This window comes from Pan paniscus, chromosome 9 (genome assembly GCF_029289425.2).
Source record: "Pan paniscus chromosome 9, NHGRI_mPanPan1-v2.0_pri, whole genome shotgun sequence".
Taxonomy (NCBI): Eukaryota; Metazoa; Chordata; class Mammalia; order Primates; family Hominidae; genus Pan; species Pan paniscus.
In genome coordinates, this window is record NC_073258.2 from 76,483,268 (window position 1) to 76,509,519 (window position 26,252).

Genomic DNA, 26,252 nt, shown 5'->3' on the forward strand with positions numbered 1-26,252 from the left:
GAATTTTTGCATTGATTTAGATTTTTTGAAATATTGCATGAAACATGATTTACTTTGATGACTGAGGTTTTTGGTGCTCTCATTAATTGTGCCCCCAAGGCAAGTGCCTCACCCTATTCCCAGTCTTCTCTGCTTGGTGTGCACTTCTCAACCTTAGGTAGCCTCCTCCAAGAAGTCTTCCCTGACCCCTGATCCCACACTGGATTGGTACTTCTGGGCTCCTTCTGGCTGGGCTACAGTCCCAGAGCTCCTCTGCTTCCTCCCCTCCATCCCATTCCTGAGCACCTGGTGTGAGTCCCATTGTTTAAGGGAGTAGATTTGGTTTGCTTCTGTGTTCCAGAACAGGGCCTGGCTCGGAACAGTTGCTCAGGAAAAGTGGGTTTTGAGAGAAAATGAGTGGTCTGCCAGTGCTTGGAATTTTATGTCAACACGATGTCTTTGGGTCAAGCCCTTCTGTCTCCAGAAGTTCCTTGGTAAAACCTCTATGGGGTAATCCTTGGGCAAGACTCTATCTCTGAAAATGCCCAGTGGTGGCAGAGCCAGCTCTGTGGGCACCAGACCTCCTCATCCCCCACCCCACCACCCATGGGCACCATGGCAGAGCCAGCCTCACCTTAGGTGGCAGGGCAGAAACCTGGCATGGGTGTGGGGCTGGGCCAGTCCTGTGGACCTGTGATGCTGGCCTGTTGTTGACCCGCTTGCTCCTCCACAAACCGTGCCAAGCTCCATCTTCAGGCCAAGCCCTGTAGTTCCTCACCTCAGGGACTCACAGCCTTGCTCCAATAACCTGGCTCCCTGCCTTGTTCGGGGGACCAGACTTGGTGTCTAGATTTGTGTCCGGGACAGAACCTTTCTAGTACTCAGCACCACCATCGTTAAGTCTTCTAGGTACCCTGTGTCAGGGAGCTGGAGGAAGATGCCTATGAATTCCTGAGTCTCAGCATATGCTCTGATCAGTCCTTTACCCCAACTATGTCCCAGGACTCCCTCAAGCCTGGCCAGTGTTTATCCAGCTCTCCCTTCTTCATTGTTCTAACAATTTAAAGCCACTGCCTGGGGCCTGGGCAGGGTTAACAAAGTAATCAACTTTAGGCAGTGCCCAAAATGTGAGTGGCTCCCGGAGTCCTTGGCGACACTGACGCCAGCACAAACCTTCTGACACCCTTGCAGGTATGGCCCAGTGGCTGCTGTGGACAGAATCCCAGGCCCCAAGCAAGGAGAGCTAGCTTCAAACCCAGCTCTATAATCTCTGCTTGTTTGGGGCTCAGTTTCATCATCTGCAAAATGGGGAGAAAATGCCTACCTCATAGCAGGGTGATGGGAATTAATGGAAAATGCAGGAGCTCCTGGCACACCACAGGCACTGGGAAATGCTAGTTCCCTTTCTCCTGTGCTTGCTTTTGGTGTGAAGACCAGTTAGCTGTGCTCCCTGGGGACTCCCTTCCCGCTCCAGCTCCCAGCCTCTGAGTTCTTTTTCACAACTCTCTGTGCCAACTCAAGAGATGGGGAAACTGAGGCTCAGAGGGATCAGGGACTTGCTGAAAGTCAGGTGTAGAGTCAGAGACTGAGCACAGGCTGGAATCTAGGAGCTGGGGCTCGGCCAGAGGTCTGGGCTTGGCAGGTGGCCAGCTCCTCCCCTCCCGTGTTTCCCCATCTGGCCCTGGGAATGCTGAGCCTGTGAAGCACAGCTGTATATATAGCATCAGCTATGGGCTCCTCCCCCATCACACACACATGGGCACACACACACACAGACCCAGCCAACAGCGCTGGGTGCTTCCATGAAAGGCGTGTTTCCCTCCTGAGTCAGAGCAGACCCCGAACAGACAGCCTTTGGGCCTGGCTGGGCTGCAGTCCCAGAGCTCTAGGCGGCCCTGAGAGCCAGCCCCCTCCCTGCTGGAACCTCTGGGCAGCAGCCAGCACAGCTGCATCCCCTCAGCAAGGCCTGCAACGATAGGCCCACGTTGCATCAGCTCGGCCTGTCTCTGGGCCTGCTCCGGCCCCAACAGCCAATGGGGCCCGGCCGAGTGTACAGACCCCAGCACTGGTCCAGCCCACCCCACCACCATCACCGTGCAGCCGCCTGGTCCTCCTTCGCTCTCGGCTAGGAGGAGGGCACCGCTGCTCCATCGCCTGTGGCATGGCCCTCTCTCTGTGCCCCTGCCCCCACCAGTGGCTCTGCCAGCTCAGCCTTGGTTTCCCTTCCGGGAGGTAGCAGGGTCACCCCTTGGCCTGGCGTGGGCCCATTTCTCCACAGCCTCTGTTCTCCTCAGGCTCTGTGCTTGCTCTGATCCGCATCTTTCACCTGTGGCATCTTTCAGTTACTCTCCTATAACCATGATTCACAAATTGTCATCTTTGGACAGGCCTTCTCTCCTGACAGAATTACGGACATTACAGCCTCCTGATGTCTCCAGTCTATGGAGCCCACCAGCTTCCCCCAGAGCTCACTGCCTTCCCCCAGAGTCTCCATTGCAGGAAAGGGACCATTTGCCACTTGTTCACCAGGCCAGACACCAGAGAGTCCTCCTTCCCCCTTCTCCCAGGCCCTCCGTGCCCAACCCACCGCCACTGGGCCCTCTCCAGCCTGAGGCCCCTGCCTGGTCTGGGCACCAGCATCTCTCTCCAGGTTACCGAGCCATTCTCTCCTCTGGCCTCCCTCTCTCGCTCTGCATGCAGCAGGCAGAGAATGCAAAAACGCAGGGTGACCTGTCACCAACTTCCACAGCTTTAGTCACACGTACCCCCCTCCCATGGTGGCCTCTGTGGGGTCTCGTGCCTACCCTCCCCTGGCTGCGTCCCATGAAATCTTGCCAGGATTTGGCTCTTTAGCCTGAGGCCTAAAGCCAGCAGGTCTGGGCTGGTGGGAAATGCCAGACCTGGCCAGAGGAGCCACAGCCCCAGCCTCCCACCTTCCCCAGGGTTGCAGCGCAGTATCTCTGAGCCCCAGGCTCAGCACCACCACTTCCCCAGCCACCCTCGGACAAGCCCCCTTCAGGCTGGAGCTTGATACCCTTCTGGGTGTTTCTTTTCTATTCACTTGATTGATTTTTTTTTTTTTTGGCTGACTATAAAAGTAATATACGCTATTGAAAACAATTCAGAAAAGCAGAGAAAAGAAAATAAAGATATATATATTCTATCTCCAAAGATAAACACTATTAAATGATGTAAGAGTATTTCTTTCTAGCCTTTCTCTATGAATATTTTATATACCTATGTATTTTGTATTAATACATATACTATACATTCATTCAATAAAAAACCCATGCTGGGCGCAGTGGCTCACACCTGTCATCCCAGCACTTTGGGAGGCCAAGGCGGGAGGATCGCTTGAGCCTTTGGAGTCCAAGACCAGCCTGGGCAACATGGGGAGACCCTGTCTCTACAAAATTAAAACATTAGCCACGGTTGGTGGCGTACACCTGTGGTCCCAACTACTTGGGAGGATGGCTTGAGCCCATGACATCTAGGCTGCAGTGAGCCATGTTTGCACCACTGCACTCCAGCCTGGGTGACAGAGTGAGATTCTGTTTCTAAATAAATAAAAAATAAATAACCCCACATCTTTTAATAGCAGAAACTTTTAAAAAATTAAGTGAAAATCACCCCAAAACCAGCATTAACTTTTTGGTGAAATGTGAACATTCTTCCAGATATCTGCAGCTCTCCCGTGGAATTTTCATCAACAGGCTGTTTCATAAACGGCTTTATTTTTTATCCAACAATCCACCAAGCGATCTTTCTGTGCCTGGGGATTACAACAAGCTTTCCCCTTTTTGACATCTGCAAATACTTCATCCCTTATTGACCTTCTCTCCAATTTTTTGTTATTACAGACAAGGGTCTGAAGAACATCCTTCTGCGTATATCTATGCTCATATTTTTAAACATCATTTCCTTAAGTGAAATTTCTAAAAATTGATTTTTTTCCAAAAGAACATGAATAATTTCAAATTGTGAAAATGTGTAAATAGGTAATGTACGCTCTGCACGCTGCTCTTCCACTCTAACACCAAATTCAGTAACAGGACATAAGAACTTCCTGGCTTTTTGTTTTTTTCCAGCTTCATGGTATTCTCAACCCCTATGGCTGGACAATTAGGTTGTTTCTGATTTTTGCTATTATAAATAGTGTTGCAGGGAATTATTCAATAACATATTTTTATTTAAAAGTGCCAACCACCTTCTAGAAAGCGTGTGCCAATTTTTCCTCCTGCCAGGAGTGTGTACAAATCCTTTTACCTGTTTAAAATTAAATCCTTCAAACTCTTCCAGACTCAGCCCATATCCCATGTTACAGATGAGGAAATTGAGGTGCAGAGAGGTGCAGTGACTTTCCAAGGTCACCAGGGACAGATCCCAACACAAACTTTCTGACTCCCAGGCTGGGCTTCTCCTGCTTTGCCAGACTATTATCCTCTGCCTGTGCCTCCCCAGGGAAGTCCCCACTCCAGTCACAGCCCTTTGTTAGTGTCGTGTGTATGTGCAAGGTGAGGTGTGAGTGGAACTGATGGGACAGCGCTCAGAGGACAGGGAAGGAATGGTCAGAGTGGCGTCTACGGGTTGTGTAAGATTTGACCAGTTGGTGAAGATGTGAGCAGAGGTGTGGAGTGGAGAGCCTAACATCACTCAGTGTTCACAAAGTCCTCTGCTATTCATTATTTTATCTGTGTGTCTCATCATCCTGCAGAGTATCAGTCCTATTTTACAGAGGGGTAATTTAAATCATGGGTACATAGCCAAGAAGTGGCAGACCTGGGGCAGGATCCCAGGTCTCCTAACCCCCAAGTGAGGGCATTTCACACTCCATAGCACAGCAGGGCTGCACTGGGCTGAAGCAGATTAGAGGTGGTTTGGCAGGGTGTAGGGGGTGGTCAGAGCTCAGGAGTCCCTTTTCTGAGTGTCAGGGATGCTAAGACAAGGGAGGACAGCCCTGTAGCCCACCTGGGCATCACTGTTATTACAGGCTCAGCAGCACCTAAGGGAGAAGAGAACAAGACGGGAAGGGAAAGGCAGGGCTGTAGTTAACACACATCCTCCATCCCACCAGCCCTTCAGGCCTGGTCTTGCAGGCACCGGAGCTGGTTCCATGGGTTGCCAGAGGAAGCCTGAGAGAGGGAGGCTGGGAGAGGGGGCAGGGAACCTGATCCTGTGTATATGCCAATACCCAACAAAAACTTGTGTAGGGGGGTGGGGTGCATTTGGGTTACTGGAGTTACACAGACATGTGTGTACATGGATTGTGTGAAGGGGCTGCTCAAGTGCTGTGTGTGCACCATGTATGTGGGTGCACATACGCCTGTGTATATAGCGAGTCAGTGGGCTTGTGTCTCCTGGGTATTGTGCCAGGCATGTGGGTGAAGGCGCTGGAGTTCCTATGTGGCTTCGCTCAGCACCAGGATTGCAGAGGGGTAGGGGCGGGCCTGCTCTGGGAGGAGGAGGGGAGGAATCATGTGCCCACCCATCCCCACATGGACCGGCTGCCCACCCTCCAACGTGGCAGCACGCAGGACAGCCCTTTTTGGATGGAAGGCCCCACGCTCCAAGAGAGAGAATCCAAGATTACAGAAATCGTGTTTTCCTGACTCATGCCTTGGGCTGAGAGCACATTCTTGGCTCCTGGACAGCATCTCAAAGAAGAGCTGCCTACAGCAGCCCTGGCTCCCCGAGGGAGGGGGCCGACCCTGGACTGGCTGTCGGAGCTTTCTGGGCTCCAATTTTATACCAATGTAAAAAGAAGGGGATTAAACTTCCTTCCGATTAACGTTCTATAATTAAAAGTGAGACACTAATGACAGTGCCCAGCACAGGCCTGGCAGCGGCAAAATGGCCCATAAATGTCACTTCCTTCTCGTCCACTCCCTGCCTTCCCGTGGATATGGCATAAACAGACCTGATTCAAAACCCAGCTCTGACTCTGGCTTGTTGTGTGCCCTTGACCCTGTTGCTTAGTCTCCCTGATCCTCAGTTTCTTCATGCTGAAAATCAGAACATTCTTCCTTACCTGAAAGGAATAAATATGATAATAAATGTGAATGTGTTGCACACTTATATGACATGCAAGTTTTTGTCCTAGGATTCTATGGGGTGAAGACTGAGTGAATCTAGCCACTGGGGCCAAAGAAAGCTGTTTCCGCAGCACCTGGCAGAACTGGACCTACATACCCGCCTGGGTCATTAGAGGGTACTGTGGGAGAAAGAGGGCTGGGAGTCCAGGGCTTAGGCTCCAGCCCAGCTCCACCTCTGATTTGCTGTGTGACCTTGGGTAAATTCCTGCCCTCTCTGGGCTTCCGTTGTCCTCTCTGTATAGTGTGGATGCAGTTGGACTTGATGGTTTTCTACTTTCTGCTGTCCACACCTCTCGGGACCTAGGGATCTAGAGGATTTCCAGCCAGCCTCCACGTGCCAGGCACCAGAACCACTTCCTTCAGTGAAGCGAGGCACTGGAGGAGTCCAGAGACAAAATGCTTGAGAGTTTCTCTGCTTATCAGACTCTTCTCCCCCACCCCCTAAAAGAGTGCTTTTTCCAGAAAGCTCTGCCTGGAATGTGGGGGAAGGGCCACAGTCAGTCTGGGCTGGGCTCAGAGCTAAGAATATTGTGGCAAAGGCTCTTGACTTTTTTTTTTTTTTTTTTGCTGATCTTGGAAATTTAAAGGAGCCGTTGCTTTCCCTTCTTCAGGGAGGCTGTGCTAGGGGCACAGCAGCCTCAGGCAGCCACTTCTCATCCCCTGGCCGGCCAAGCTTACCCAGTGCCTCTTCCATACTGTCCCCTTGCTGGAGCTGGGGACTCACAGTGACAAGGAAAAGGCCCTGCCCTTCCAAAGTCTCCAGTGATGGTTCACTGACAATACAGGGTGATAACAGAGATAATGCAGCAGCGGGATAGGTCACAGAGGAGGCTTCTGACCCGGTGTGAGATTAGTGGGGGTCGGATGGAGGTTGGGCCTTCAGACCCAGCCCTCCTTAGGCCTCAGCTTTGCTGTCTGTAAGGGCAGGTCCTCTCTTCAGTGACCACTCATGATACTGGGTCTATTTAACAGCATGAGCTTTGGTTTATCCCTCAAAATGGGACAGTCACAGCACTCTCAGTCTCCCCCTCAGGTGTTGGTGAAGCCTAAAAGAGCTAAGAGATGTAAGAGAGTAGAGGAAGGGAGTCTCACTGGGATTGTGACATCTGAACCTGCTGAAAACCCAGGCGACCCTCTCTGTTTAGCCAGCATTGATGGGCACTCTTTGTTTCTGCTCTGCCCTGCCCTCAGCTCACTGACCAAGTCCCAAGGAAGCCTGAGGGCCAATGTGGGGGTAGGAGTAGAGAGTGGGGTCTGGCCTGGGACCCGGGAGGTCTCCTTGGATAAACAAGAATTTATCTTTTTTTTTTGAGATGGAGTCTCGCTCTGTCACCCATGCTGGAGTGCAGTGGCATGATCTCGGCTCACTGCAAACTCCACCTCCCAGGTTCAAGAGATTCTCCCGCCTCAGCCTCCTGAGTAGCTGGGATTACAGGCACATGACACCACAGCTGTCTAATTTTCATATTTTTATTAGAGATGGGGTTTCACCATTTTGGCCACGCTGACCTTGAACTGCTGACCTCAGGTGATCCACCCACCTCGGCCTTCCAAAGTGCTGGGATTACAGGCAGGAGCCACCGCACCCAGCCTAGAATTTATCTTTAAAAGCAATATACAGTTGAGGCAGGAGGAAGCACATGAGAACCACGACAGCCACCTCAAAGAGATGGACACCATGCCAAGGCTGGAAGCTTTTGTTAATAATCAGACCTGTCCTAAAAAAGAATGCGGGGCTGCCTCTGAAGGAGGTAAGCTCTCTCTTCTTAGAGGTGCCTCGGTGCTTGCCTTTTTGGGATACTGAAAAGAGGGCTTCTGCCTGGGGCTGCAGACAGGAACCCCTGACCTCTGAGATGCCTTGCAGCTCAGAGTCTTTAAAACATTTATTCCAGAATCCTTCGACTCTGAGATTTTAACATGTTAAGATTCCTTAGCTGGATTCAAAGACTCCTTGGGGGCTTTGAGTGGAAGTAATCTCTGATTCCTTGACCCTGAATCACAGAGTCTGAAGCTTTTGGGATCTGAGATTTCCCACAGTCCTTGTACTCAAAAGACTCTGAGCTGCAGAAGCCTACCCAGACAGAGAGGTTTGTCACCACCACCAGGCTTCCCCACAACCACTAACAGAGGGCAGGGACCCAGGTGATTGACTCATTTGCTGGGTACTGGGATTTTTTTGCTCCCCAGGATCCAGGCAAGCACCTAGAAGAAAGAAGATACTCAATGCATTCATTCATGACTGAATGAATGAAGAGTCCCTACCCTGTCCCTTCCTCTCCATACTGTGTCCATCCAATAGCTATCATTAAACTACTAAAGAGGACTTTTCGGAGGGTAGGGAGCCTCGGCTGATCAGAAATTGAGCCACTGTCTCCCAGATTATTTAGGGTTTCCTAAATAATATGCCTCACTGAATCACTGAATTCCCTACTAACAGGTACATACCCCACAGATGGACATCGCACAGGGCAAGGACTTTGTTCAGCTCTCAGCTGTGTCCTCAGCACCTAGAACAGTAATGAATCAGCACCTAGAACAGTAATGAATACCCTAGCTTAACTTGGAGGTCAAGGAGCTATCAGTTTGCGAGGGTGGGGTAGGAATTGACAGTGAGACCTGAGGCCTGTGGGAGGGGACACAAAGAGGGAGGGGACGCAATAGGGAGGGGGCCAGGGGTGACAAGGATTGAGGAAGGGAGAGAGGGGGGAAAAAAAGCAAGGGATGCCTTAGAACCACATTTCACAGAGGCCCAGAAAGGGAAAGTAACCTGCTTACGGTCACACAGCACCTTGCTCAGTGGAGAGCCAGGTTTTCCTTCCTGTGCACTCCTCCAAGCCCAGCCAGACCACCTGAAGTTCCCCAGGCATCTCTGCCTCTATTACTCCAAGACTTGAACTTTCCGGGTGCCGGGCAGGTACCGGGTCTGGTCTGCTCCCTCTCCCTCTGGCCATCGCTGAGGTTGAGGTTTTTTGAATGTACAAGTATGGAGAAGGGCACTGCCTTCAGAAGCCTGAACGTCTCCCCTGAGAGGGAGGGGGTGCACAGGACTCAATTGTTTCAGCTTGAAAATGGGGGAGAGCGGGGAGAAAGGGAGATGGCTCTGCTTGGGGCAGAGCCCCTGCGGGGAAAGGGGCGCCTGAAAGAATGTGCGATTCGGAGTGGGCTAGCTTGTGCAGAGAGCCTGGGGGTGGGAGGAAGCTCGCACTCTGAAGGACACGCTGATCCCCGTGGGGACTCCCGGCGCCCCGCAGCCCGTGCCGCCGAGGGAGGCAGTAGGACCCAGGGGCCGGGAGGCGCCGGCAGAGGGAGGGGCCGGGGGCCGGGGAGGTTTTGAGGGAGGTCTTTGGCTTTTTTTGGCGGAGCTGGGGCGCCCTCCGGAAGCGTTTCCAACTTTCCAGAAGTTTCTCGGGACGGGCAGGAGGGGGTGGGGACTGCCATATATAGATCCCGGGAGCAGGGGAGCGGGCTAAGAGTAGAATCGTGTCGCGGCTCGAGAGCGAGAGTCACGTCCCGGCGCTAGCCCAGCCCGACCCAGGTGAGGGGCGGGAGACGCCTGCGTGCGTGCGGCCCGGGGGAGCGCCGAGCAATCTGGGGGTGCGCGAGGGAGTAAGAGGGGCGAGGGGACCCTGCGAAGCGTTGGGTGCCGAGCCAGAGCCTACAAATTGGAGTCCTCGGCACTTTGGGGGCCGCTGGAGGGTTTGGAATCGAGAGCCCAGGGCTAGCCAGTGATGGAGCCAGCTGAGGGCTAGGGCGGAGATCGGAGCCGGGTTGGGAGTCCGTGCACTCGGAGGACTGGGAAAAAGTGCAGGGACCCCTAGAAGGTGGTGGTGGCAGATACGAGACTAGGTGCTGTGTAAAGGGGGCTGGGGGCAGAGAGCAGAGCCTCTGCGGAAAGAAACAGAGGAGGAAGGACATGGGTCTGGTGCCTCTTCCCGCAAGGGTAGGGAGGATAGGCCGGCCTCGCAGTTCCAGGTCACTTCCGTTCTGGGGTTGAGGCTCAGGGGCAGCGGTGATTGGTGGCCCAGCCTCCTCACAGGCTTGCTGAGGGAATTTGAGCCTCCTGAAGGTAGTAGGGTGGTGGGAAAGGAGGTGAAATCGTCTCGACTCCTGGGGTCCATGTGCTCTGGTAGAAGTGGGCGACAGTGGCTCAATTTCTGATCAGCAGCTTGCAGCCTAGATGATGGCAGCCAAAGGAAAGACTTGGCCAGCGAGGCTCCCTACCACTCCGAAAAAGGGAGTGGGGGTCAGCAGGGTCTGCTCTGCTCTGGGGATTAAGGGGCTGACTAGAAGGATTTGAGTCTTTCCTTCTGTCCACTGCCACAGGGTTCTTGGAGTAACTGCAGGGTTTAAACTGCAGGGTCTAACTTCCAGAGGCTGGGGTTCCCTGCCCCCCAGCTTAGAGACATTCCTGAGGTGGCTGAAGAGCAGGAAGGAGAATGAATGCACTTCCAGACTGGCCCAGAGTCTCAGCCCCTCCTCTTCCTTGTTTCCCGCTGGTCCCTCTGGGCTGTAGGGCCCGGATGGAGGCCTGAGGAAAATGAGGGGGCTTTGGTTCTCCGGAATTCCGGCCGGGGCCACACCCTCCTGTCTTCAGATGGTTCATGTACCCATCCCCCCTTCCCGTCCTCTCCTTTGTCTCCTCTGTCACTGGGACTCCCAGCAGAGATTTTTTTTTGTACTGGCTGTGTAACAGGACACCGCATGCAGCCCTCAGGAGGGGCTCTGTGCTGGGAAGGCGGACCCCTGTGCTGGGAAGGCAGACCCCTGTTTATCCCAAGGGACCTGGGGTGACCCCCTGCCCTGGCCTCATTTCTCCCATTGTACAGTGAGGTGGTCGATCTCCAAGGTCCCTGTAGATTGGGGACTGGTTGTGCCCTCTGCGCCAGGGGCCTCCTCACCATCTCTCCTTTGCCGGCTCCCGCCCTCTTCACTCTTCTGTTTTCTTTCAGAATGAAAAAGGCAGGCATTGACCTCCCTCTGAGGCAGTTTCCAGGTACTTTAGACCTCTCAAGTGTTTGGGACCCTCTGGTGGGGTCCCATCATCTCCTCCCCTTCCCTTCCAGACCCTGCTCAGTCCGGCTAGCTGTGGGCACAGCCCTGGCTAGGTGATCTTGTATTTTCTTTGTGGGACTGTAACTCAGCTAACCTTGGCCTGAGGGCTGGCATTTCTCTGTGGCAAGATGGGCTGGGCTGTGGGAGGCTGGCCTGCTTGCAGTAACTTGCCTTCCCCCGTTCCTGCTGCTAGGTTCAGTGGGGCTGCCCTTCTCCCCAGTAGCGCATTTCCCTTCAGAGATTCATGTGCGGATGGGAAGGGAACTAAGGCCAAGAAGGCTCCTGGAGTCCCCTGGCAAATACGTGGCACCCCTGGGACCTGAGTCAGGCCTGCTTCCCAGGCTGGAAGCCCCCCTCTGCCGGCCGGTGGAGATAGTTCAGCCTCCTGCCTGCCACGTCACCACCAGGAGCAGGCGCTAAGCTGCTGTGGGCCTAGCGGGCTGCCTGAGGAATCCCAAACCAGTTATTTGGAGCTTGCTTGAGAAGCCCCTCCCAGTCCTTTGAGGTTCTGGCTGGTGGGGGTGGGGGCTGTCAAGATGGTACCTGCCACGTGGCATGGCTGGGAGTGGGCTCTTCAGCTGCCTCCTCAGGGAAGGAAGGCTGGTGGCCTCTGCTGTGGTCTGAGCTCTAGCATCACTGGTCTGGATCAGAGGTGGCTTTTGAGTAGGTTGGCCATATGCCTATTGTCCTGGCATAATAATTAGTAGTGCCCATTTTACTCTTATAAGTGTCCTTGTTTGTGCAATAAATTATATGGTTGCTCTGCCTTTGAGGCTCCAGTTCTGGCAGGGAAGGAGCCAGAGCTGGGAGGGAGGTGTCTTGGGGTTTATTCTAGGCCCCAAGATATCCCCTTCATTTTAGGGTGAGACTCAGATCTCCCCGCTCCTTCCAGACATTTTTAGATATCTGGGCCTTCCCTCCTCTCCCCACCTCCCTCCCCTTGGACCCTTTGCTTCTCTTATACTGTACCTTCAAGGCTCCGAGGAGGGAGGCAGTCCCAGGAGATGGGGAGCCTGTCCAGGTTTTTGGGATGGCAGCAGTAGAATCTTCCCAGAAATACAGTGGTCCCCAGGCAGCCAGAGTCCTGAGGGTCTTCCACCAGGATTTCAAATGTTCGGTCTTCTTCAAGGATGACTACAAGTTGGGATCTACCAGAGCAGTGGGATCGCAGCCTCCACCAGGATTCCTTCTATCCTTCCCTTTGCCCTGTCATCTCTCCTGTGCTGTTGCATGATGTAGAGGAGGATAATGGCCCGAAGGGAGAGAGGGAGTGTGGAAGTATCCCAGGAACAGAGACTGTCCCAATTGGAGGCCCCAGAGAGGGAACTGGGGCTTGTCCTGGGGGCCACTGCTACTGCTGGGGCTTGGGGAGGAGGCCTGAGGGCAACCCTGAAGCCGTGGAGCAGATGGCCTGTGTGGCAGTGGCTGTCAGATTGGAGGGCAGAATGGAATCTGATGTGGCTCCAGCTTCCTTGAAGGCTGAGTGCACATCTGGCCAGCTGCTGGTGATGGGGAAGGGGGTCACTGCTCTATTGAGCTATGTGTGACTCACCCTTTTCCCTAGTATCCTGTCCTTGTGCTATGTCAGGAAGCCTCCTCCCCAGCCCCACCGAGTCTTCAAAGGAGTTGGTCCCCCAGGAGCTTTTGTCCTGGGGATTTCCCATCCGCACTGGGAGCACTGTGGGTAGATGGGCATTCCAAGTTCCTGCCCAGACAGAAGCCATGGGCATGGAGACCTGGACCCTTCAGCTTGGAAAAGGGAGACTGAGGCTGAGTGGACACAGGACACACACACACTCTCAGGGTCACCCTTGGGGCAGCAAAGTGGAGCATCTTGGCTCCCCATTTCATGAGTGACCCAACTGGTGACTCATTAACATCCCAGAGCAGAATGAAAGGCATGGGGGCGGGGCAGCCCTCTGGCTCTGTCCCTCATCCCTTGCCCAGGCATCTGGGTTTCCTGCAGATTCTCAGCTCAGCTGCTGCTTTTTCTCACTGGAAAAGGGCTCCCAGGGTTATGTGAGATCAGGGCTGACCACTCTATAAACTGATGAGGACCCCAGGTCTGGCCAAGTGACCCTGTTTTACCTTCGTTCAGGAAGAGCTGAGGCCTACTGTGTACTAGGCACGGGAGATATAGTGGCAACCAGATTGGCTAGCTTTTCTGTCCTGGAGGCCACAGCCTACTTAGGAGCAGAAATAGATATGAAATAAACACACAAATAAGTGGAAGTGTTGGCTGGCCGATGTAGGAAATCAATAAGGTGGTCTGGTGGTGACTTGCTGGGAATGCTTCTTTGAGTAGGGAGGTAACAGAGGCCTCTGAGAGGCTGGCAGCTCTGAGTCAGGTCTGGGATTCCTGGGCTGTGGGCTCTCTTGCCCCCATCTCCAGGGGACTTGTGGCAGCCAGAGAGCTGAGGGTGGTTGTTGGGGAGGAAGGCCTTGGGCTTCAAGACCACCCTGTCTGTGCAATCCTCACAGGCCCACCGTGGTGCACGCAAACCACTTCCTGGCCATGCGCTCCCTCCTGCTTCTCAGCGCCTTCTGCCTCCTGGAGGCGGCCCTGGCCGCCGAGGTGAAGAAACCTGCAGCCGCAGCAGCTCCTGGCACCGCGGAGAAGTTGAGCCCCAAGGCGGCCACGCTTGCTGAGCGCAGCGCCGGCCTGGCCTTCAGCTTGTACCAGGCCATGGCCAAGGACCAGGCAGTGGAGAACATCCTGGTGTCACCCGTGGTGGTGGCCTCGTCGCTGGGGCTCGTGTCGCTGGGCGGCAAGGCGACCACGGCGTCGCAGGCCAAGGCAGTGCTGAGTGCCGAGCAGCTGCGCGACGAGGAGGTGCACGCCGGCCTGGGCGAGCTGCTGCGCTCACTCAGCAACTCCACGGCGCGCAACGTGACCTGGAAGCTGGGCAGCCGACTGTACGGACCCAGCTCAGTGAGCTTCGCTGATGACTTCGTGCGCAGCAGCAAGCAGCACTACAACTGCGAGCACTCCAAGATCAACTTCCGCGACAAGCGCAGCGCGCTGCAGTCCATCAACGAGTGGGCCGCGCAGACCACCGACGGCAAGCTGCCCGAGGTCACCAAGGACGTGGAGCGCACGGACGGCGCCCTGCTAGTCAACGCCATGTTCTTCAAGCGTGAGTCGGGGGCGCGTTCAGGGGTCCTCCTCTTCCTCCTCCCAGGACCCCCTGCAAGAGTTAGGACGACATTCCGTGCGCTCCATTCTTCACTGCCTCTCATTTATGCTGTGACAACCCAGGGAGGCAGGACTGTCACTCAGCTTTTTGTACAGACTGGAAACTAGATTCAGAGACAGGTAGCAGCGTGTAAAGGAATGGTTCAGGGAGCGGAGGCCCCAGAGGGACTCCATGGAATGTATTCCGACCGACTTTCGTCAAAGTTCTCGTCCTTGTGTATCTTGGAATGAATAACATTTAATAATCCATTCTGCCTCAGTAGTGAGCTAGAGAAAGAACTCAAATCCTTTTTTTAAAATTATTTTTTTTTGAGATGGAGTCTCACTCTGTCACCCAGGCTGGAGTGCAATGGCACGATCTCAGCTCACTGCAGCCTTGGCCTCCGGGGTTCAAGCAATTCTCCTGCCTCAGCCTCCCGAGTAGCTGGGGTTACAGGTGCCTACCACCACACCCAGCTAATTTTTGTATTTTTACTAGAGACGGGGTTTTGCCATGTTGGCCAGGCTGGTCTCAAACTTTTGGTCTCAAGTGATCTGCCCGCCTCGGCCTCCCAAAGTGCTGGGATTACAGGTGCGAGCCACCATGTGCGGCCAAGACCCAGAATCCTTAAAGCAACCTTGGGGGCAGGCAGTGTTACCTTCATTTCACAGTGAGGAAACTGAGGCTCAGCAAGGAGGAAGCAGAGCCAGGCCTCAGGCCCAGATGCCTCTGTCTTCAGTTGAAGATTAGATGTAGGGTTAATAAATATTTTTGAGTACCTCCATAGACAACACTATTCTCACAGTTTGCTGTGAGAATGAAGTAACCCTCGTTTTACAAATGAGGCCAAGCTAGGAGAGCTGAGGTCTCCCCGAGTCAGTGGCTGAGCTTGGATTGGAACACAGGTCTGGCTGTGAGCAAGGGCAGGGTTCAGGCCACTCTCAGACATTTTTTGTTGCTATTTTCTGGTCATGGAGACAGAACTTGCAGAGGAAAACGAAGGGTGGGCTGAGCACAGTAGCTCACGCCTGTAATCCTAGCACTTTGGGAGGCCAAGGTGGGTGGATCACATGAGCCCAGGAATTTGAGACCAGCCTGGGTAAGATGGCGAAACCCCATGTCTACAAAAAATTAGCCAGGCATGGTGGCGCATGCTGGTAGTCCTAGCTACTCTGGAGGCTGAGGTGGGAGGATCGCTGGAGCCGGGGAATTCAAGACTGCAGTGTGTCATGATTGCACCACTGCACTCCAGCTGTAGGATGGAGTGGGACGGACCTTGTCTCAAAAAGAAAAAGATAAAAAAAAATTAAGGGTGGCCATGGGGCACTCCCTGCCCAGGGCACAGCTGTCCCCGAGGTACCAGGGAGGGTAGAAAGCCTACCTCAGAGCATGTTTCCAAAATATCTGACAAGTGCTAGAGCTGGGGGTGGCCATAGAGGTGGCTGAGCTGAGGGCGGAATTAATTCTCTATCATATGGGAGCAGCAGGCACTGACTGTAGGGAACTGCATCCTCAGATGGCATGTCCTGGGGCCAAGACCCCTTCCCAAAGCTGGGAACATAGACTCTGTGGGCTGGGTGCTCTATAGCTGGGCCCTGAAGAATGGAGCAAAGACCTGTGGCAAGAATAAATCAAGGGTCTGCAGCTGGGGGTGGCTGTGGGCTGTGATTGTGTTTGGGGGCGGCCATGTGTCTCTGACCCTGTGTTTTGCCCCAACTACAGCACACTGGGATGAGAAATTCCACCACAAGATGGTGGACAACCGTGGCTTCATGGTGACTCGGTCCTATACCGTGGGTGTCATGATGATGCACCGGACAGGTAGGTGCTGTGAGGAGCAGGGTGTCAAGGTGGGTGGGGGTCCAAGGGTAGTTGGTCTGACCCACCCCTGCACACAGGGTGCCCAGTGTCCTTTCCGCTCCTCTCCCAGGCCTCTACAACTACTACGACGACGAGAAGGAAAAGCTGCAAATCGTGGAGATGCCCCTGGCCCACAAGCTCTCCAGCCTCATCATCCTCATGCCCCATCACGTGGAGCCTCTCGAGCGCCTTGAAAAGCTGCTAACCAAAGAGCAGCTGAAGATCTGGATGGGGAAGATGCAGAAGAAGGCTGTTGCCATCTCCTTGCCCAAGGGTGTGGTGGAGGTGACCCATGACCTGCAGGTAAGGGGTGGCCCAGCCTAGGGGACCTGCAGGCCTTGGAGCCAGGGGGAGGTGCTTGGGGGACCCACTCACCAATTCAGCAGGTCTGTCCCAAGACCCCCTGGATGTCCAGGCAGTGCTGGGCTCTGTGATGGGGGAAGCTGGGGCAGGAGGTGTGGGCCATGCCCTTGGGAAGATGATGATAATACCAGCAGCTAAATATAACGGAACATTCCTGTATGCTAGGCGTTCTTCTAAGCACTTTATATGTATTATTATTATTATTATTTTTGAGATGGAGTCTCACTCTGTTGCCCAGGCTGGAGTGCAATGGTGCCATCTCGACTCACTGCAACCTCCACTTCCCGGGTTCAAGCGATTCTCCTGCCTCAGCCTCCCGAGTAGCTGGGATTACAGGCATGTGCCACCACCCCCAGCTAATTTTTGTATTTTTAATAGAGACGGGATTTCACCATGTTGGCCAGGCTGGTCTCAAACTCCTGACATCAAGTGATCCTCCTGCCTCAGCCTCCCAAAGTGCTGGGATTACAGGTGTGAGCCACCGTGCCCAGCCTTTATACGTATTAAACTCTTTTAATCCTCAAAACAACTTTATTAGGTAGGACTATAAGTTTCATCTTAGAGATGAGGAAACTGAGGCTCAGAAAGGTTAAGTAACCTGTGCAAAGTCACACAGCTAGTAATTCAGACATCTTGCACCAGAGCTAACCCTCGGTCACTGCACTGCCTCTGAGGTCTGAAGTGCCCCCAGTTATAGATTGTTTAAGCTGGAGGATTATCTACCATCCAATAATCAGACTGGTAGCTATGGGTCATCTAGGATGGCCAGAAACTTAACACACATTCTCAAGATTCTCCCTTGTAACCACCCTGGGTAGTGGGCAGAGGCTCAGAGAGAAGCAATGACTCCCTAAGGTTCCCCAGGCTCATAAGTGGTGGAGTTGCAATTAGACCTCAAGGTAAAAACATAATAGCCGCCTTTTTGTCAATCGAGAGATATTTTTGACTTACCCAAAAAAGGAAACCTTTGTGTCATTCTTTCCTTGGATGCCACAAATGGTTCTCACCTGCAGAATCGATCCAGACTTGCTGCCCAGAGAGCTTGGAGAGATAAAGCTGGAGATGAAGTGGGGCTTAGGCTCCAAACCAGGGACAAGTGGAGCTCGTACTGGTCTGTGCTGTAGACCCTGGGAGTTCCTGGAGAGGGGTCACTGTCTCCCTCCTGGTCCTGGCCCTGATCCTTCCCCAGCCCCTTCTCCAGTGGCTGTTGTCCCACCCCCTTCTCCCCTTGTTCCTCTGGTGTCTTCCTGGAACCCTCAGTGGAGACCCCACCCCCCAGATACGGGGTAGATTGAGTTAGGAAATTTGAGGCGGATGACGTGTGCAAGGTCATCGGGGTGGGAAGAGCTGGGCCTACCTCGAATGCCTGTCTCATGACCCCCTGACTCTCAGGACCTCAGGCCTAGTTCCTGTGTGGCCTTGCCAGGGAGGTGGATGTTATCCTGCAGAATCCTGGACCCTGGATGCTGCCATTCACTCAGCCCACAGCCATTTACTGTCCTCTCTCCTGCATTGAGAGCCAGGGAGAGCGCCGGACATGGGCCCCGCCCTCAGGGAGCTCCAAGCCAGGTGGGAGAGACAGGCAGCACCAGAGTGATAACAGGAAGGTCCAGGGAGGCACCACTCATCCTGTGGGCTCGGGAAGGCTTCCTGAAAGAAGTGGTTTCTAAAGAGCCCTAATGGGAGACAGGATGGCCATCCAGGATATAAGCTGTTCTGTGAGGCTGTCTGGAGAGTGGGGTGGGGCGTGCCAAGGGATGTGGCTGGAGGCTGCCACGGAGGCACAGGTCATATGTTAAAGAGCTTATGGTTGGCTTCCAAGAGCTGTGCAGGGCCATGGAAAGATGTTTGTGTGTGTGTGTGTGTGTGTGTGTGTGTATGTGTGTATATGTGTTTTAACTTTTTACTATCGAACATTGGAAAAATAAAAGTAGATTAGTGTAATGAAACCTCAAGTGTCTGTCGCCCAGCTTCAAGCATTATCAGCTCATGGCCAATAGTGATCCATTTATACCCACTAATTCCCCCCTGCATCTGATTATTCTGAAGCAAATTCCAGGCATCCTATCACTCTGGACAGGTTTTCAGCCCCAGAGTGATGTGGACATAGTTGTCCTTAGATCAGTCTTTCTCAAACTTGAGTATGCTAAGAAAGCACTTGGGGAGTTTGTGAAAAGGAATCCATGCCCACTCCCAGAGATTCTGATTCAGGGGGTCTGGGCTGGGGTCAGGACATGAGCATTTGAGATAAGCTCCTGGGTGGTGCCCATGCTGCCTGTCCCTGAACTGCAGCTGGGCAGTGCCGGGATACGTTCTCACTTGTTTTTCTGAGTCTCAGCTTCCTCATCTGTGAAGTGGCAATTAGAAGCCCTTGTAGGGTTGCAGTGAGAATTGAGAAAGCTGTGATTTGAAGTGCCAGTGCCATGCCTGGCATACAGAAGGTGACCAGGGGGTGGTTCTCTCCTCTCTGAGGAGCGGTCAGGGTAGTATGGGGTGGAGGGTTTGAGGGTGGAGGAGCCTGGCAGCAATGGCCTCACCTGGCACACCTCCTTGTTCCCACAGAAACACCTGGCTGGGCTGGGCCTGACTGAGGCCATTGACAAGAACAAGGCCGACTTGTCACGCATGTCAGGCAAGAAGGACCTGTACCTGGCCAGCGTGTTCCACGCCACCGCCTTTGAGTTGGACACAGATGGCAACCCCTTTGACCAGGACATCTACGGGCGCGAGGAGCTGCGCAGCCCCAAGCTGTTCTACGCCGACCACCCCTTCATCTTCCTAGTGCGGGACACCCAAAGCGGCTCCCTGCTATTCATTGGGCGCCTGGTCCGGCCTAAGGGTGACAAGATGCGAGACGAGTTATAGGGCCTCAGGGTGCACACAGGATGGCAGGAGGCATCCAAAGGCTCCTGAGACACATGGGTGCTATTGGGGTTGGGGGGGAGGTGAGGTACCAGCCTTGGATACTCCATGGGGTGGGGGTGGAAAAACAGACCGGGGTTCCCGTGTGCCTGAGCGGACCTTCCCAGCTAGAATTCACTCCACTTGGACATGGGCCCCAGATACCATGATGCTGAGCCCGGAAACTCCACATCCTGTGGGACCTGGGCCATAGTCATTCTGCCTGCCCTCAAAGTCCCAGATCAAGCCTGCCTCAATCAGTATTCATATTTATAGCCAGGTACCTTCTCACCTGTGAGACCAAATTGAGCTAGGGGGGTCAGCCAGCCCTCTTCTGACACTAAAACACCTCAGCTGCCTCCCCAGCTCTATCCCAACCTCTCCCAACTATAAAACTAGGTGCTGCAGCCCCTGGGACCAGGCACCCCCAGAATGACCTGGCCGCAGTGAGGCGGATCGAGAAGGAGCTCCCAGGAGGGGCTTCTGGGCAGACTCTGGTCAAGAAGCATCGTGTCTGGCGTTGTGGGGATGAACTTTTTGTTTTGTTTCTTCCTTTTTTAGTTCTTCAAAGATAGGGAGGGAAGGGGGAACATGAGCCTTTGTTGCTATCAATCCAAGAACTTATTTGTACAATTTTTTTTTTCAATAAAACTTTTCCAATGACATTTTGTTGGAGCGTGGAAGAAGATTGGATCAGGAGATTCTTACACCATTCTTCCCAGGGGACAAGGTCTCCTGTTAAGGCAGACTCGCTACTGATGGCTCATATCAGGCCCTGGAATGCTGGCAGATCGCTGGCAGATCACTGTGCAGACAGCGCCAAGTGGCAGGTGCATTCCATGCTGACCCGGGAAATGGTTCTGGCTCTGGCAGCCCTGGAGAAGTTGCAGCTGCAGGACCTCAATGAGAGCACTGGACCTGGAGCCAGTCTTCAGCCTCTTCGCCTTTCTTTCTTTACCCTTTTTTTAAGATGTGAATCTTGCTATATTGCCCAGGCTGGACTCAAACTCCTGGGTTCCAGCGAACCTCCTTCCTCAGCCTCCTGAGTAGCTGGGACTACAGGCAGGGCTATGGGCATGAGCCACTATGCCCAGCTCCCCTAGCCTTTCCTTGCACGCTGACCTCATGCTACATCCAGGGCTACAGGTACAAACTCAGGCACACATTTAGTAAGTTGCCTGGCTTTGGGCTGGGCTTTGGAAGGAGATTGTGGGGATCCTTGCCCTTAGGTGGCCCGAAGTGTTGGATTTGTAGCAGGGGAGGAGGAGGCACCCAACACAGTCCTTTTTGACACAGTCCTCCGGTTGGATGCCTCATGGTCCTTAGGGCTCCTGACACTGTACCTTAGGGGGAGAGAGGGATGCACAGAACAGAGCCAGTGGCCAGGGAGGCAGAGGAGCAGAGGATATTGGGCTGGAGGCCCATTTCTGCTGCCTGCTGGCCATTTAACCTAGGACAGGTCATTTTTCTCTCTGGGCACGTCCAGCTTTCCTCTGCCAAAGGTTGTGACCTGGGGATTGTTGGTTCAGGAAGGGACCCCTTACCTGGCTGAGCAATCCAGCAGTAGCCACCAAGATGTACATGGGTCTGCAGAAGGGCCAGCTGATTCACTCCCATCATTGCCACGACAGAGTTTCAGCAAGACTGCTCAGAGTCCCAGGGCCATCCTGTGCTTCGGCTCAATCATACAGATCTCTATCCTCAAGGGGCTTTGTCTAGAGGTGGAGACTTAGGGACAGGGTACTCAGTGCTCACTGTGTTCCAGGCACCTGGATCATTCTGTTCCAGGTGTGCCACGTTTGTCCCCCTGCCTCAGGGACTTTGCACTAGCTGTCCTTTCTGCCTGGCAGGCGGTTCTTGTAGATGTTTGCAGGGTTGCTTTTTGTCATCCAGGATTCAGCGTAAACGTTGTCTGCTCAGAGAGGCCTTCCCTGACCACCCTACACAACCAGTCCCTCTCCCACCTCAGTTTCTCTACCATGGTTTCTCACTTTACTGACTCCTTAGCACTATGAAATTACCCACTTAAGACTTCCCTGCCTGCTTCCCCTCCTAGAATGGAAGCTCCATGAAGAGAGGGTCCATGGCTGTTTGTCTATTGCAGCAAATCCTGCACCTAGCTTTAGCATCATGCACATATCGAGGAAGGCTCCCAGGAGGAGGTGATATGGGGGCTGCTTTAAAGGGTGAGTAGGCATTTCTGGATCAGAATAATGCTTTGAGTGAAACCAGCTGGTACGCCTTTGTGTTTTGCTCCTCCTATGTGCCAAATACTTAATATGTACAATTTTATCCAAGCTTCCTAACAGCTTGGCTAGTTAGGGATTATCCCCATCTTACAGGTGAGATAACAGGCTGAGCAGTTAAGTGAGCTGCCTGAGGCCCTACAGTCAGTGGGGGCCGAGCTGGGACTAGATCCTAGTCGGTTGGGCAGTTGCTTCGCCACATAGGAAGGGCAGGAGAGGCCCCTAACACAGTGCCTGGAACCCAGCACTGAGCACAGATTCTAGTAATGAAGGCATGTTAACTTGCATACATCTCTCTTAATCCTTGCAATAGCCCCGTTAGGTGGGAAGTCATCCTAACTTTACAAGGTGCAGCTCAGAGAAGGCAGAGACTGGACTGGAACCCAGGCCTCCTGGCCCTGAAGTTCAGCCTGTGACAGCTCCCCCACCAAGTGGGAATGGGCAGTAAAATAAGCCAGGCCCGGGTGTGGGGCCACCGAGAGGACCCAAAGGGGATCTTGAGGCCACGCTCCTCCATCCTGACTCAGGTGGGGAGGGTGGTAAGAGGTCTGTGCTGTTGCATCTCAAACACCCGTCCGTGAGGACTGGAGTTGCTGGTGTGTGAGTGGCAGTGCAGGTGGCAGAGGTGGGTGAGTTAGGGGTGGGGTGGGGTCTAGAGGTTGGTCCAGCCAGTGTTGCTGCCCCCCAGTGCCCCATCACTGCCCTGTGTGGAGCTTTCCTGCTGCCTGGAGGCCATTGGAGGGATTACCCTGTTATTCTCACCGTGGTGCTTGTTAAAGTCTCGGGAGATAATAAGCCTGTTGGATTGTGCGGGTCCCAGATGTGGATGCGGATTAGCCTTCTCCTGAGTGCCTACTGTGTGCCTGGCACTGCCATGTATGATTTCATTTACTTTTCAGACTTCCCTCCAGAGTAGCTATTACTGCCCCATGTTATGGACAAGAAAACTGGGGCTCAGAGAGGGGAAGTGACCAGCTCAAGGCCACCCAGCAGGACAATGACAGAGCTTGGCTCACATGGGAACCCAGGTTTCCTGGCTGTAGAGGAAGGAGAAGTTACTGACGTGTGTGAGCTCCATGCTCCACAGTTTGCAAGGGGCGGTCACCCATCTTTTCCCCAGTCCCTGCAGCACGGGGCTTGTTGTCCTGACACTCCAGTTGTGACCTCTGCGACAGCATGCCCTTGTCTGCCTGTGTCCTGCTGCATCCCCGCACTTAGCACAACGCCCGGCACACAGAAGGCGCCTAATAAATGCACCTTCTAAGGAAGCAGTCTAGTGGGAGCTGTGGTGTTTAGCAGCAGAGGCGTTGGAGCCTGACAGACCTGACGGGCGTCCCAGCTCTGCCACTTCCTAGCTGTGTGACCATGGGTCAGTTACTTACCTTCTCTGAGCTTCAGTTTCCTCAGTAGTAAGGTGGAAATGATAACAGTACTTACCTCATAAGGTTGTGGTGAAAGTTAAATGAGGTAATCCATGGTACTTGGCAAATACATAGCCAATAAACATTATTAGTAGTTACTAATAAGAGAAGGTAGTGATTCAAAATCATACAGCAGAGCTGGGATTTGAGCCTACCTCTCTGCAACTGTAAAAAGCCTGACCCCTTCCATTATGCCACAGTGCCTTGGGTTCAGGCTGGGCTGAAGTGTCAGGGGAGACTCCTGGAAGAAGGGGCTAGAGCTGGACGACAAGAAGGAAAGAGGCATTCCAGATGTGAGGAACAGCTGGAACAGAGGTGCAGCAGTTGCGATGGGCAGGGTGACCGTGGAACACAGGGAGGGGGGTGGTGAGGAGGGTTGAAGTGGGAGACGGAGGATTGAACTGCTACATGATGGGAACCCCCTGGATAAGGCACTCAGAGGGTCAGTGAGCATTATTAGAGGCAGGACAGATGGCCCTCGCCACTCAATCCCTCTGAGTTTCCCAATCCTCTGTCCCGCCACTCCCGCTAATTCTACAGCCCCTTTCAGTTCTCACCATCTCCCCTTCCCATTTGCCCATGCTGTCTCCTCTGCCTGGTCCCAGGCCCCTCCCATCTCTGCCTGTTGAGCCCCCTCATCCTTAGAGGCCTATTTCAAAGGATACTATAACCCCCAGGGAACCTTCCAGGCCCCTAGACAGAAGCATGACAGCATGCACAGCAGCATCCCTTCAGGTGCCCTGGAGACACACCATCCTTCATGCATCTTGTGCCGTCTTCCGTTTTCTCAAGTGTGACTTTTTTCAGTCTGCTCAGCCCCACCACGTGGTCGTCTCCAGTGCCCCATCCCTCGGGGCGCACCCAGTTCACACTGACCCGCCTGGCTGCTCCAGCAAGAATGAGGAAGTGGCTTTGTATTGAAAAGACCCACGCTGAGAAGTGGACAGCTCTTTTCCTTTCTTTTTTTCCATGTCATTTCTCCATTTACCCATTCTTGGTGTAAGCAGAGGTCCCAAGCTCAGCAGGGGAAACTCCAGGCAGAGGAGAGTGCACTGAGCCACATTTTCTGACTTCCTTTTTTTTTTTTTTGAGACTCACTCTGTTGCCAGGCTAGAGTGTAGTGGCATAATCTCGGCTCACTGCGACCTCCGCCTCCCGGGTTCAAGAGATTCTCCTGCCTCAGCTTCCCAAGTAGCTGGGACTACAGGCACGCACCACCACACCCAGCTAATTTTTGTATTTTTAGTAGAGAGGGGGTTTCACTATATTGGCCAGGATGGTCTCAATCTCTTGACCTCGTGATTCACCCGCCTGGGCCTCTCAAAGTGCTGGGATTACAGGTGTGAGCCACCGCACCCAGCCTTCTGATTTCTTAAGACATGAATTTGAGGCTGCCGTTGCCAAATTACAGTCAATTTATCAGTTGAATTCATAGGACTGCTGTGTCTCAGGTGAAACTTAGGGCACTGACCTCGATGAGAATGAGACAGTGTCATATGGGAAGATATGGACAATTTAGAGGACCCCCCCCCGCCCCCGCCCCCGCCCCAACAACATCTACTCCACCGCGCCTCCTAGTGGCAGAAGCAGTCCTTGCTCCTCTACCTGCGGAGGCTCCTGCTGCCTTGCCCGAAGATCTTGCAATGACCTTGCCTGAAAGTTATCCTGCAGCGTTTTAGTTATTTATTGCTGAGTAACAGGCCACTCCACATGTAGTGACTTAATTGGGTTTGCTCAGATGACTGCAATCACTGGATGCTGGGCTCAGCTGGGGTAGTTGGGATGGCTGATGCTGGGCCTCTCTGTCTACAGCATCCTTCTTCCCAGTTTCTTCATGGCACGGTGACCGCAGGATTCCGGGAGAATGGAGGCAGGAGCTAAGCATCTGAGGCCTGGGCTCTGCAACTTGCATTATGTCACTTATAATACATTCTCCTGGTTAAAGCTAGTCATCAGGCCAGCCCAGATTCAAAGCGTGAAAACTAGACTCCTCTTCTGGAGCATAATATGGTGGGCATCTGTCACCTGAGGAGAGGCCAGTTCTCTTCATGCCCCACTCACGTTGTCTCCAGCCCCATCATGGATAGATCCTTGCCTGCCTAATTCCTGAGTCAAGTCTGGGAGGAGGCAGCACACACATCAAAAGAATTGCAAGATTTTGCTAACTTATATCAGCAAAAATCTGGATAGCGTATATCAGAATGTTTTCTGTGGGTGCTAATCCAGGGAGGGAGGAATATGACTTTCACTGGGCTGAATTTATTAATATAGGTACATTTAGCTGAGATTCTAGATTCAATGTGCCAGTGTGAGCAGCTAGGAGTGGTTTTGTTTGCTTAGCTGGTTGACTGACTCCTGGATTCAATCAAGGCCTGTGCTCATTGAAATTGAGATGCCAGAAGTTCCTCGTTTTAATATAGAAGATGCAATCCAAAGACCAAGGGAGGGAGGAATGTTGAGGTGACTGTTCCCTGTGTGGCCCACTCCCTCTCCTTGGCTAAGCTCCACATGCCTAACTTCCTCTTGTACAGAAAGACCCCCTTCACCAAGGCACCCAGAAACACATGAGTGAGGGAAGCATCTCTGAAGCATGTTGCAGCACTTGCTCTCTGTGGGCTGGGCATACTGGTGGGAGATGCTGCCATGAAAATGGACTCCATGATTTCAGTGGAAATGATGGGACCCCAGGGGAGCAGAGGGCGAGCAGCACTCGACCACCCAGGACATCAGACCTCAGGTGGCAATAAGCATGTTCTGACCATAGATGTCTTCAGCAAAGGCTGATCAATCAAGGACCAAATAAGACCAAGGAGACCAAACAGATGGGCAGCTCTTAAGGTCCTCCTTAATCTCTCTTTCTCTTTTTTTTTTTTAGATGGGAGTGCAGTGATGCGATCTCGGATCGCTGCAACCTCCACCTCCTGGGTTCAAGTGATTCTGCTGCCTCAGCCTCCCTAGTAGCTGGGATTACAGGCATGCACCACTACACCCAGCAAATTTTTGTATTATTAGTAGAGACAGGATTTCACCATGTTGGCCAGGCTGGTCTTGAACTCCTGACCTCAGGTGATCCACCCACCTTGGCCTCCCAAAGTGCTGGGATTACAGGTGTGAGCCACCGCACCTGGCCCTCCTTAATCTCTATAACAGAAACAGCAAAAC

At 53.3% G+C, this 26,252-nt stretch overlaps 1 protein-coding gene across 2 annotated transcripts; it reads left to right on the top strand.

Moving 5' to 3' along the window:
* The first annotated feature begins 3,067 nt into the window (after nt 1-3,067).
* Nucleotides 3,068-20,088, top strand: SERPINH1 (serpin family H member 1). Of its 2 annotated transcripts, none has more exons than XM_055094693.2 (5): nt 3,068-11,064; nt 13,605-14,260; nt 16,022-16,120; nt 16,230-16,462; nt 19,085-20,088. In XM_055094693.2, exons 2-5 carry the CDS (start codon nt 13,639-13,641, stop codon nt 19,385-19,387), a joined length of 1,257 nt encoding a protein of 418 aa, XP_054950668.1. In that variant the 5' UTR covers nt 3,068-11,064; nt 13,605-13,638; the 3' UTR covers nt 19,388-20,088. The 2 variants fall into 2 exon arrangements, with proteins under 2 accessions (XP_054950668.1, XP_003814752.2); XM_003814704.5 differs by having other exon boundaries at nt 3,068-9,606.
* Nucleotides 20,089-26,252: the final 6,164 nt, after the last annotated feature.

Excerpts from the sequence above, each read along its gene's own strand:
- SERPINH1 (XM_055094693.2), top strand. The coding sequence starts at position 13,639 with ATGCGCTCCCTCCTGCTTCTCAGCGCCTTCTGCCTCCTGGAGGCGGCC. Across the intron at positions 16,121-16,229 it reads CATGATGATGCACCGGACAG|GCCTCTACAACTACTACGAC; the intron begins GTAGGTGCTGTG and ends CTCCTCTCCCAG. Across the intron at positions 16,463-19,084 it reads AGGTGACCCATGACCTGCAG|AAACACCTGGCTGGGCTGGG; the intron begins GTAAGGGGTGGC and ends TTGTTCCCACAG.